Raw genomic sequence first — 13,465 nt, forward strand, 5'->3', positions numbered from 1 at the left:
ATTTTTTGGATGATGAAAGGTGACTGGTCCCGATAGGGACCCATCAGGGGGACACAAGCAGTAACCCAGATGCTGGGGACAGTGTCACCTGTGACAAATGCCAGAGGAGGGACCATGGTAAGGGGGATGGGAGATAAAAGTGGGAGGATGGCGGGCCCTGGAGGAGAAGGAAGCTGTCACCTGTAGGAGCGAGGTTGGAATGGTTCCGGGGTTCTTTATTCATTTTTTTGACATTATTAAATGTACAAAGTCTGCCCCATGCTGAAAACTGTGTCAGGTCAGAATTTTATCTGCATTTGTTCAGCTGCCTGTACGCCATGGATGGTGAGGGGTGAAGAGGGAAAGCTCTCCCACCAGGCGTGCAGTCATGGCTCTTGCCTCCATCCTTAGAGCTGTGTGGCCTCTGCAAAGTTACTTAATGTCTCTGTGCCTCACTCTGCTATGCTCAATTTGTCTGAGCGGTGAGTTGGTCAGGGCAGGCTAGCTGCAGGAACAAATGGGGCTGACATCTCAGGGGCTTGTCCTGATAACGATGTCTCCACCTAGTGTGGGTGTCAGTGTTGGGGGAGGGGGTCTGCCCTCAAATCGTTCAAGGGCCAGGAGTCCCACCACCCCCTGGATCTTCTGTGTCTGCCAGCAGAGAAAGGGAAAGAGCACAGAGGACCATGTGGTCAGCCTTGTAGAGACCAGGCCTAGAAATGGGGCCATCACCTTGCCCACGTTCTGTTGGCCCGAGTTCCTTCACATGGCTGCTCCCACCTGCAAGGGATTCTGGGAGAAGCAGTGTGGATGTGTGTCCTGGAGCAAAAAACAAACGATGACAGGGAAACCCATGATGGCATCTGTCACATGTGGAATTACCTCCACGGAAGAAGGGAGAGGAGTATTCAAGACGGGAGAAGCTTCAGGAATGGTCATACCAGGATCTAGGCAGGAAAGCAGAAACCACTCTACCATCTCTGGCCAAGCAGGGCTGAATACAGTGACTGATACAGATGTCAGAGGGCAGAAGTCTGAAGGGGGAATGTGGGCTTACTCAGAGCCCAGAGGCTGCTGCCCCAGTGGGCTCACACAGTGTGAGAGGAGGGAGGGGTCACCCAGAGATCAGGAAACTGCTTCCCAACCCAGGACTGAAGAGCAAAAGAGAAACAGGGTCTTTCTTGGAAGTCAGGAAGATGCCTCCACCCCTGCGCGGCCTCAGAATCTGCTGGAAGCTCAGCCATGTGCAGAGCAGCAGCCATGGCCACAGCCACAGCGGGACGTGGAAATAACCAGAGTGGCCCTCTTCCCGCCTTCTGACCGGGCACAGCTCCCTGCGAGCCACTGGGGGAGTCACTCAGAAGATATGCAGAAGGATGAGCGTAGGGTTGAGAGTCACCAGAGGAACGTCTCTGCTAATGGGCAACGGAGGGTGTCACATTCCATGACTGCAGAATAACTGGGTGCCCAGGGTGCAGGTGGCTCGGGTGGGCAGGAGAGCAGGCCATACGTCTGCTGATCCGAATCACGAAGGGCAGGACAATGTAGGGACCCTATCCTAAACCCAGGTGTTTAATAGGGAAAGACCCACACAGGCCTGTGTCCTAGAAAGATCACTCTGGCCGTAGTGGGGAGGACGACCTATGGGAGGCTGGAGGGGAGGCACAGAGATGAGTTAGGGACTCTGTCACTGGTCCAAATGAGAAGTGGTGAGCTTTCCTGGCCATGCGGGGAGGACTGGGAGGGAAGTGACAGGTGCAAGAGAGATTTAGGAAGAGCAAATAGGCCTTTTGCAGCCTGGAAGGGGAGGTTATGTGAGATCTGATGCTCCCGCAGAAACTGGGAAAAGAACCGGCAGTGACCTACTGGGCCTCGCCGAGGGCCGTGCTCTGAATGAGAGCTGCACCTGGTCCCGTGGCCACCCCGAGCTGTGTGACGGGGGCCAGTGGCTCGCCTTCTCTGGCTTCAGTCATCTCTCAGATAGGAGGGCGATGGGGACCAAACGGTAGAGGCAGACTACCTGGCATACAGAAGCATAAAAACTGGCAGCAAAAAGATCATATAGATTAGAAATTCCTTTCTAATTGTGATATGAATGCATACTCATTTTAGAAGTCTCAGAAAATCCAGAAAAGCATAAAGGGAAAGAAAAGACAACAACAAAGCACCCGTGACATTCTCGGCAGACACAATAAATGGTGACCTGGTGGTGAGGCCTTCGCCCCCATTCTCTGTGCATGATGTGATCTCAGCCAGTCGTCCTCACCCCCCTTCACCCTCCTGGCCTGCGCCTCTCAACCACTCCGTGTCAGCTGGTGATGGCAGCTGCCTCGCCCCGCTCCACACCCCACATCCACCCCTGCCCTGCGGAGCAGGAGGGGCTGAGCTGGCGAGAGGCTGCTGGCCAGCCAGGGGCTGTCACTCACCAGGAGCCTCCTCCAGTCGCCCTAACAGTGGAAGGGGCGTTCTCCCCCTGGGGACACATGGAAGTCGTGGGCAGCTGGGACCCACGTGACACACGCCACCAGCTCAGGGAGTCTGCTTGTCAGAACAGGAAAGCCCCCCAGAATGGAGAGGGGGAAGTGGGTAGACAAATAACATTCTGCCCTTTCGAAAGTACAAATTAAAAACTAGAGTAAAATATAGAATGCCGACAAGAAGAAAAGATGGCATCCATTGTCCACTCCACGTTGATTAAGCACCTGTGAAGCGCACTGTTCTAGAGTGTCTAGAGTAGTCTAGAGGGTCTGGTCTGTGCTGTGGAAGGAAATTAATGACTTTAGCCCCACATCTCAGTGGCTCAGCAAACGGACGTTCTGTTTCTCACTCACCCAGCGTCCACAGCGTTTACCAGCTCTTCTGGGTGATTCTCTTCCAAGTGATGGTTTGGGGAGCCGGCCAGCTTCTAGCTTGTGGCTTCATTGAGCCCTGTGGGGGCGCCTACAGAGCTGTAGGATCGCATGGGCTTGGGTGGGCTTCGGCCCCAAAGGGACACCCTCCCGCCCGCTATCGGGGGCTGCCCTGCAGCCCCCCGATCACCGCACAGGCGCTGGACCAATCGAGAAGTGCCCGATCGGTGTGGTGTGAAGTGAGCCGGGACGTAGGCTGGCTTATCAAGGATGAAAGGAACAAAATGTTCCAGCCTGGAGGAGGCTGGTGTGAAAGGGAACCTGCTCGCCGAAGCCAAATCAGGAGCTGGGAGGACTGAGATTTCAGGAGCGGGGTGTTTGATGTAGTTTTGGAGAGATTGCTAAGAATGAATTACAAGATGGAAGTGGATTCATTCATTCCTTCATTCATCCGAGCAATCATGAAGCGGGAATTTCTTGAAACTTTCTAAGTGGCAGGCCTTGTGCTGGAGGCTGGGTTTCCAGAAACAAGGCAGCCCCCACTCGTAGGCTGCTCGCAGCTTGGCGGGGAAGGTAAGCACGGAACACAATGGCGCGGGTGGTGGGAGCTGGACCGGTATTTAGGGAGCGGATCCCCCACCCCCCGACAACCCTGGGAGATGCGAGGCCTGAGCTGAGTCTTGATAAACAGTCATTAGCCAGAGGTGGAGGATGGGCACCCCAGTGAGCAGAGGCCCAGAGCCCGGAGGAGGGGGGCCTCCGGGATGGGAGAGGAAGGACACTGCCCATCACAGCACAGCCTGAGACCCAGAGCCTATCCAGCTTGTGGACCACCAGCACCAGGGGGCCCACTGAGGGAGGCACTTCTTCAGGGACCTGCTCAGCAGGCAGAGCACCTCCTGTAGCTCCATTCATTAGACGGAATTCAACTATTTTGGATTTAAAACCGACTTTGCTGGAAATGCTATGAAGACAATGCTTTAGAAACATGACCGGAAGGCTGGTGCAGGGAGGCACGTCTCCCAATTAACAGTATGCGATTAGTGGTCTTGATCAAGTGGAATTGAGGGAAGGTGTTGGGGGTTATGGAGGCCCAATTTTTGCACGTTTCTTGATATGGTAGGTAAGTTGTATCATGGTCTTCCAACATGGAAAGACTATGCAAGGTACCTGTGCTGAATGCACCAACTCGTGGGAGAAGCTGTGACTCCCAGTTCCCGGGAAGCCTGGCCGTCTGCGTGGGCTCAGCCACGGCCAGAGCCTTGGGGGTGCCGTGCTGTGGGCCACTGAGACAAGGACAGCCCAGAGCGGGGAGAAGACTTGAAAGCATCCAATGAACCAGGTCTTTAGATTAGGAAAGAGGACACTGAACGGGACACGGTAGCTGGGAGGGAGTTTTGGAAGTACTTGGGGATAACTGGCCAGGTGGGCTCCTAGCTCATCATAGAGAACTTCTCGTGATCCAAGTTGTCAGGCTCTCCGGGGGGGTGGTCTTTGAAGGAGTGCGTTTCCCCTGCCGGCCTGGCTTTATTCAAGGCCAGACCACCCCTCACTGGGGAGCACCATGGAGGGATCATGGCCCTGGATGGCCCCAGAGCCTGGGACACCACCAGGACTTGCTGACTGTGCCCTGGTGGCCGTGGCCAACTCGGGCAAGGGGAGGCTGTACCCTGAAGGACAGGGATGGGAGCCATCAGACCACCCTTGTGGGTGACACCTGAGAAGATCTGTATGTCCCAAGCTGCATAAGGTGACACGTCTGCCTCAGCTGCCTGGCCGGGGTCGACAGACCCTCTAACTCTGGGGTCAGAGGTGGTAGACGGTGGGATTACCAATGACATAAGAATCGTGCCTCAGCTGGGCATAAAGGACTAAGACTTGGAGCAAAGCAAAACCATCGATGTGAACGTATTCAAATTGTGTGTTGAACTGAATTGCTGGATACGCGATAAATGGACAGAGGAATCGGATTATATCATAAATTAGTGGCCATGGCCACATGCAAATGCAAGCTTTTACGGGTCCTCTGTGTATGGGCACATTTTCGCTAGCACATCTGTTGCCGAGCCATTTTAAAATTCAACCTTTATAGACAAGTTGATTTTTTAAAATGTTACACAAAGGATTATATAATGAAGGGTGAGGTTATGTCAGCTGAATTGACTCTCTTATTATCCCCATTCATAACAATATTTTAGTTGCAATTGTGCAATCTGGTCTTCTGTTCTTTTGCGAGAATAGAATGTTTATGATCCTTATTGATGAAGTAATTAAGAAGTGTCTTTTCATTCAGTTCAAGTGTCATGATTTAGAGTTTGTTGTCAGTAATCTCTTGTGCATGACACGTGCTTCCTTAGGAACACGTGTCCTTTGTACGCAGTGGCTCAGCAGACAAGAACTGATGACCAAGCTTCGCGAGGCCTGTGGCCCGGCGCCGGGAGTTTGTTGTAAGGGTAACACGGCATGGTCGCTGGTGGTTGTCCCTCAAGAAACTTGCCATCCAGCAGGGACAGAAGGCACGTTCTAAAGATGCGGTCGAGCCTTTGGATGGTGAATGGCAGCAGCAAACCCCAGCGGGCACTCGCTGGGTGCCGGGCCCTGGTCTACTCCCCATGGCACATTTACCCATCGATCCTCACCGTGGGTGCAGAGGAAGTCCAGACCGAAGTGGAGACACCGCACTTTTGACTTAGGAAGAGAGAGGGGTCATTGGTCAGGGAGTGGTCTCCACAGCAGTCTTTCAGGAGCCCTCCTGGAGGAACGGGGAGCCTTGGAGAGATTTATTCAAGGGGTGTCCTGAGCAAAGTCGTGGGACCACGTCACTCTGCTTGGCCCCAGGCTAGTCAGGCCCGAGGCAGTTTGGGGAGAGAGGTGTGACCCTGGCACCACCCCAGGAGCTCAGAAGTGGCACCCCTTCCCCTTCCCTTCCCGGGGACATGGATAGAAAATAACCTGCCCTTTCTGCAGCTAGGTTCTAACCACCAGCCGCAGGAAGAGCTGTTTGCTAGAAGACCCCATGGGGCCTGGAGGGTCACTGCCCTCCCCAGACCACAGGATGTGCCTTGGCAGCCAGAGACCCCACGGGCCTCCTTTTTTGGGTGTGTCACTTGGTTCTGTTTTAGAAACCAAGGGTCGCCTGGGTGGCTCAGTGGGTTAAGCCTCTGCCTTCAGCTCAGGTCATGATCCCAGGGTCCTGGGATTGAGCTCCACATCGGGCTCTCTGCTCAGCAGGGAGCCTGCTTCCCTCTCTCTCTCTCTCTCTCTCTGCCTGCTGCTCTGCCTACTTGTGATCTCTCTCTCTCTCTGTCAAATAAACACATAAAATCTTAAAAAAAAAAAAAAAAATTCACTGGATACAAGGGAGAATGGCATTTGCGGGGTGGGGGTACAAGTACTAAGGTCGCACTAATGACAGACACCTGGAAAGGCCTCAGGTGGTCCCGTAAATATCGTAAGAGCAGCAGTCAGGGCACTGGCCTGAGACCCGGGTCTAGGAAGGCCTTCAGTGGCTCGCAGAGGAGGAACCAGAGCCCCAGACTGGCCGAGGGCCTTGCCAGGGTCTCAGGGCGGGTGAGCATCTGTTAGGCCTGGAGTTCTCCACCCTGTGCTGCCTCGCAGTTGCTGGAGGAGAACCTCCTTTCCTTGTAAGCCAGAGTACCTGATCACGGTGGGTCTGGATGCCAGTAGGGCAGGTGGAAGTCAGATACGTAGCAGACGTGTAGGACACAGAAGTGACAAGTGGAGAAGAAGGGCCCCCCCACCCAGCTCTGCAGGCACTTCAGGGAACAGCCCACTTGGTCTTGGGGGAGGACAGATGGCATGCCAACTCCCGGGATGCTCTGCGGGTTTTAGCACAAGTGCATGAAGGGTTTGCCTAAACTTCCTACCCCCCAACCCCTGCTCAAATGAAACGGTCACAGAGGTCTCTGTGTGTCGGAGGCGAGCAAGCATGGGATCCTGCAGGTTTTTCCACGTGTGGTCAGTTAACGAGCAGAGGGAAGCTCGGCCGCACACATTAAAGCCGCCTGTACTCACGCTCAGACGAGCGTCCGAAGAACCTGCTAGAGAATTATGCCCACGACATTGTTCAGATACAGTCTTGGTCCTTGTAGCTTGGAAATCATCTGGGAAAAGTCACGTCCGCAAATGCCATTTTTATCGGTCAGATGAGGATCAAGATCTTTCCGTAAAAATAAATGCTTTTTTTTTCTTTAAGGGAAATTGGCAATTTGCCTTAAAATTTTTTATTGAAGTAATTCTATTCTATTTGAATATGCTGGGAGATTAAAAAACCTTCCATTATGCCTTTTTTAATGAATTATAATTCAGAAGCATCTCAATAATAGAAAATGACATAAAAGGTACATAGCATAGTTCTTGTTTTCCTTACTGGGCTCGCTCGCTGGTTGTATATAATTGGCATCTCTTCAAAGAGGAAATGGGGGATTTGAATCAAATGGCATTCATTTATTTAAGTTTTAAGATTGAATATGCTTTTTGAAAGACTTTCTTCTAAACTTTAGCATAGTTGCCTCACATGTAGGTGCTCAATAAAAAAAAAATTAAAAAAACTGTTGAATGAATGGCAGGTTTGATTTTAATTTTCTGTGGTCACAACCATTTTTCTAACAGAGGGACAAGTGAATGAGTTTGGTTGCTCTTTCCTGGGGTGGCCAAGGTCACCTCTCAGGAGGTGTGACCTTTCCGTGGATGAGAGCAGTGGGTTTCCAACTTCGACAAGCCTGTGCCTCCTTGTCTGGGGATCTTGTCAAATGCTGAGTCAGATCAGGTCTGGGTCCTGCATCCTGAGTCCTGAGTCTGCATTTCCAGCTCGCACACCGCGATGGCTACTGATGACGGTCTTGTCTGTTTGTTTTCAAAGCTATGACACCGAGGGAAGAGGGCACATTACTTACCAAGAATTTTTACAGAAATTGGGGATTAAGTACTCAGCAGACATGCATCAGCCCTACGTAGAGGACTACTTCAACTTCATGGGTCATTTCACGAAGCCCCAGCAGATTCAGGAGGAGGTCAAGCAGCTGGAGCAGAGCATGGACAGGGCCGTGCTGGTCAGGTAAGCGCATGAGTATCGTGGCCCCGCTATTGGGGGCCGCCTGTTCGACATGCCCTTGTAGCAAAAGTGGTTTTAAAGTAGTACCTCCCAGTGCCCACAAAGTTGTCATGAAATTCTAATACTCCTTTGCTGCTGTAGATTCTAGAAATGAGCAGCAGGTCGCAGAGTATAAAGGAGCTAAAAGGCTATTAGCCAACCCTGTCTTATCGGGTGACAGTCTCACACTCTTCTTATTCTGTAGGTCACCCTGGAGAATATTTTAGGTGTTTACTAAACTATACCCCTGGGCTCTGCCCCTGCCCAACTAGAAGGCAAGTTCACGCAGTGCAGAACCGTTCCTGACACCCCATAGACACCCCGCAAACCTCTGTTGAATGAATGAATGAATGAATGAACAAACATATTCTTTAACTCAGTACTTGGGGGACTATACCCCAAGGAAATAATGTAGTCGAAGCAAACAGTTGAGCGGTTTGGAAGACACGATTTGCGCTATGTCTTCAACAACAGCTAAAAGGGACACCTGCGATCCCAGTGGGTACGCTGGCTTATACAATGGGGCCCCAAGGAATATGAAAAAGTACGTGCCTATTAGCTTCACAGAGACTATGGAAATGTGATCAAGGGCTAATGGGAAATGACATTTTAACCAGTATGTGTGTTGTGATTGGAATTATGTCAAAAGGTGATGGGTCGGATTCGGTTGGGGAGCCTTACTAGTTTAAAACTAGTTACTAATGTCCTACGTAAGAAATATATGACACAGGAGAAAATGTTGCCGCCTTCAGTAGAGCCCTAAAGCAGTGGACGGATGTTCTTGATCTGTCCTAGGTCCTGATGGTCACCCGTCAGCACTCACCGCGGCTGGGACTCCATCCTCACTCCACAGCTCTGCCTTAACCCTGTGATGCTCTCCTCTGTCTTTCTGTCTCCCATCTGTCACTTCAGCTGTCTGTCCTCACCACCTCAGACGGCACCTGAATGAGCCAATGAGTTGTTGCTAAAGAGTCCGCAAAGGAAATAAAAACTCACAAGGGCACAGGAGGAAAGGTAATAGCTAAGATGGGTTTAAGAGAAAAGCAGTTCAAAGACACCTCTGAAGTATGTCAAAGTTACTGAGTTAGAAAGCCTGGAGGAAGAGAATTGAGTTTGTGAGGATTAAAGTAAAAATATGTGCAAGATTGGTATAAATCAAATATGCCATAAAACTAATGAAAAAGTGGAATTTATCTTTACCAGACAGGGCTGGCCTCATTACCCACTCGTGTCTTCCCTCCTGCCACTGGTGAGTAATGAGGCTCCGAGAGAAATCTCACATCTTGGCACGCTCTCGGAACATTCTCTCCCCTCCCGTGTGTCTGTTTATTGTGCGAACTGCGAGCCATCAGACCGTGCATCTCAGATCACCAGGCTCGGTTAGCTGACTCACACTCACCCTGTCCTCCTTGCCACAATCACACTTTCTTTACCAAAAAAGACAAGCCTGATTTCACAAAAATGTCTGACCAACTTCCGCTTTCCCAAAGACATCGGATTATTACATTGGCAAATAACTGGGGTCTTCTGCCTCCTCTGATGAGAAAGACAAGATTCAGGTTCATGTCAGGTGACCAAAATTTATATTTTCCTCTTAAATCTAAGAGAATTTATTTGTTTGGAGTGCTCTAAATACATTTTGGAAATTAAGAAAAATCCTTTTTAAAACTCATATTTATTTTTCCATGCTCTCTTCCTTTTTGCCCAAGTCTGAGTTGAAGATCTGGGACCAGAGCTGCATTGGTGAACTAGCCGCACAGCCCCTAGCCTGTTCTGAGAGGCGGATGGGGGATGAGGTGGGGGCAGTATACAAGCAAAATCAGTGAAGCCCGGCCCAGCAAGGCCATGTCGGGCAGGGCTCTGTGGCCGTCCCACTGGCCATGACAGTGCCCTCTTCAGACCTCTGATTCTCTGTCCAGATGAGGAACCAGACACAACTGAGAGCAGCAGCAGATTGTCCCTGAGTGTGGGCTTCCATCGCTTCCATTCGGCATGAAGCGGTCAATGCTCCAAACCCTCATTTACTCTGTGTGCGTTGACTCTGCAAGGGAAATAATTACTGCGTAGAAACCCGTCCAAGAAATGCTGAATGCCTCAATTTCCTAAAAATATGGATCTCAAAAAATGTTTTGATTTTTTTATACCTTCATTTGCTTTCATCTTGGAGGATTAAGTGGAATATAATAGTGGTGATGACGAGTAGTCATTTTGTAGTATGGGACTGAGTTCAGCACACACCTGTAAAGGGATCCAAAATGTTGCCGCTGTTGGTATACATTTGCAGAACAGTTAATGCAATTCATTTGTATCAGTCACTCAAACACTCAGTGGGCCACCTCCACACTGGAGGCCAGTGAGGACAGGGGTTGGATAGCCCACGTGGCTTCCAAGGCAGCCCCACTCCCCCTCCTTACCTGCGTGCTCCCACTCAACTTTCTCTCTTCTCCACTGTTCTGTCCTTCTGGATTCTTTCTTCTAGGCATGCTCAAGGAACTGTTTTTTTCGCAAATACATCTCTGAGGTTGTAGACAATTACCAGCAAAGATTCGGTGTTTGGAATTTATACCACATTCTCTTCCCTGAATAAGAACCCCACAGCCAAGCCCGAGTCTGAGCCCCCCAGACAAGCATGTTGCTCGGGTCAGTAGGAAGGAAGTCTCTCTTTTTAGAGATCTGGGTGAGCCCAAGGTCATGGAGTTGATAATCAATCCACCAAGGTCAGGTGCAAGATGGTACATCCCTAAAGATTTCCATACTTTTTTAGTCCTTTAACAAAATATATATATATTTTTTTTTGGTCAGGGAAGAATTTTCCTAAAAAATGGGTTTATAGAAACTTGAACATGTTCTGCAAGGAAAACAGCCTCCAGCAGAAGCTACAGCTGGACCCTGTCTGTCCCCGCGAGAGGCAGGTCGTGTCATGCCCTGACTGCACGGAGACTCCGGGCACTCTCCGTTCCATGTCTGTAAAATGTGGTCATAGTTACCCACCTCCCTTGCTGGGTCGTTGAGAAGCATCAGTGGGAGGGAACGTACACAAAGACAGCACAGCTCCTGGCTTGCCCATTGATGCCCACAAATGGCGGCTGTGTTAACAACACAGTATCTGATAAAAAGCCAGCGGTCCCAGGGTACCCATTCTCCCCAGCTAACACTGAGAGCCTGTCCACCTTCCTTGCTCCCTGAGCTCCTGCACCCATGTCTTAGGGCCTTGGAGCTGGCTGTCCTGGGGCCCAGGAGAGCTATTTGGGGTTAACACCGGTCTCTACTCAAGTGCCACCTTCCCACTGGGGCCCACCTGCACCGCCCCGTGGGAATGGCAGCCCCATTCCCACTGTGGGTCTTCTCAGCCCCGCTCTGCATCCCAGTACGCAGAGCAGTAGCCAGCACGCAGTGGGTGCTCCGCGGGTTTTCATGGGACAATCAAGATGCAGTTCACAAGTCTGTAATATCACTCTAGGTCTTAATTCCTTGTTCTATTTTTAAAGTACCCATTCTAGTAAAAAAAAAAAATGCTGTAATTTCTCTAACACAGTGTTGCTAGTGATAATAATAATAACATGATGATGATACAGACCTAGTCTTGTTTCCAGAATACCTTTTAATGTAAGCATTACACCAATGCTGCAAAACATCTTCCAAATCAGTTCTTCGATGAGCCGCAGACCACCATCAGAACAGTCATGGAGCTCTTGCTTTAAAGACACGATTTGTTTTCCTGGCTTTGGGGTGTCTAACATGTCTTCTCTTTCAGGGAAAAGCTTAAGGACCATTACCAAGATATCAGCAAAGCCCTCACCAAACTGGACAAATCCAGAAACGGCTACATGTCCATGGGCAGGATGCACAAGGTGCTGCAGGAGTGTGGCTGCTCTCTCACGGAAGAGGAACTGACCGACCTTCTAAACAGGTTCTCCTCCGCGGGCTTCACGGCGCTTCTCACATGGTCCCGGGACTGGAACGCCAGTTGGCGCGTTGCTTTCACTTCTTCCTGTCTGTGCTTTCAAGCAGTGCGGTAACCTCCGGGCCTCCCGGCGGCCAGGCTCCATGGAGTCAACCCAAAGCACAAGGGGGGCGCACGTCTATCCTCCCCATGGCGATCAGCAGCGTAACCCCTGCCCCCCCACCGCTAACATTAGCTTTGCTTCCCCCACCTTCTCCATGCCCTTTGGTGGGAGTCAGAGGGTTCCGTATTTCCCCGTCCCCACGGCCCACAAAGCTGACGCTTTCACAGGTAGCACATGGCACTTAATTCATGCTTCTAAGTGACAAGCTTCTATGCTGCTTCCTGGTTTGTAACTTTCAGGCAGAGTCTGTTGACTCCAGACCAGGAAGATGTGGCTTTAACTTTCCTTCTCCCATCACGGAGCACTGACCGCCTCACCGGCTCAGCCTCCACCTCTCCGTGCAAACCCACAGGCTTTTCTCCCAGGGTCCCTGTGTGGCTGCCTCACAGTTTCGGGAGATCCATGTTCGGGGTTTATGACATCGTGACCTGTTTCATGGATCACTTTTACCTTCCTACGTAGCATTTTGGGTTCCCCAGAATTAATAATGATTTTTGTCTTTTTGCATAGTTTTCTGTGTTTTTCCTACCACTGATGAAACCCCCCACCACACCACCAGTGGTAAAATCTTTTTCCAGAGTGTTCAGACGCCCCTCTGTCAGCCCGAGTGGCCTTTCTCTTGCTCTTTAATTCTGAGAAACTTTCTAGATTCCTCCTGTAGAAGGAATGCAATCCTGCCAACACCTTGACCTTGGCCAGATGAAACTGACCGCTGGTGCTCAGAACTGTAAGGGAAGAAATGTGTGGTGTTTTAAGCCACACACTACTCTGTGGCATTTTGTTACGAAGCCCTAGTAAAGTCAAGATAGAAGTTTCCACTTAAACCCTCTTTTTGTTAAGAACACACCCTATCAGCACTAGGACACCCACTTTTCTCCGGAAAGCCGATTCCAGAGCCCCCATCTTATGCTGGGGGGAGGGGACAGCTTCCCAGACGCTTGGAATTCGGGAGGGACATGGGGTCTAAATGCTTCCCACACAGACTCTTAGAGAAGTCCTTCTATTTTTCTTTCCTTTATTTGATGATATAATTATTTTATTTTTTCTTTTCTTTTTTTTCATCATGATAAGCCAATTCTTTAATCCCATCCCCTATTCACCCAAATCCACACCCCTCTGCCCTCTGGGAACCAGCAGTGTGTGTGTTCTCTATAGGTAAGAGTCTGCTTCTTCTCTCTCTCTCTCTCTCTCTCTCTCTGTCTCTCTCTTTTCCTTTGCTCATTTGTTTTGTTTTTTAAATTCCACATATGAATGAAATCCTATGGTATTTGTCTTTCTCTGATGGACATATTTCACTCAGCATAATACCCTCTAGCTCCATCTGTGTTGCTGCAAATGGCAAGATTTCATTCTTCTTCATGGCTGAGTAATATTCAAATATAGAGGGACTCCTGGGTGGCTCATTCGGTTAAGCCACTGCCTTCGGCTCAGGTCATGATCCCGGGGTCCTGGGATAG

General features: G+C 50.3%; 1 protein-coding gene across 1 annotated transcript in view; it reads left to right on the plus strand.

Annotated features, from left to right (window-relative positions):
• The window catches only part of LOC111157666 (EF-hand calcium binding domain 6), a 202,967-nt gene that overhangs the window by 145,512 nt on the left and 43,990 nt on the right, over positions 1 to 13,465 (plus strand). Inside the window, 2 exon segments of the mRNA XM_022519282.1 lie at positions 7,711 to 7,905; positions 11,696 to 11,851. Of these exon segments, the coding sequence (XP_022374990.1) occupies positions 7,711 to 7,905; positions 11,696 to 11,851 (351 nt within the window).

Source organism: Enhydra lutris, unplaced genomic scaffold (genome assembly GCF_002288905.1).
Source record: "Enhydra lutris kenyoni isolate GAN:26980312 unplaced genomic scaffold, ASM228890v2 scaffoldscaffold55, whole genome shotgun sequence".
Taxonomy (NCBI): Eukaryota; Metazoa; Chordata; class Mammalia; order Carnivora; family Mustelidae; genus Enhydra; species Enhydra lutris.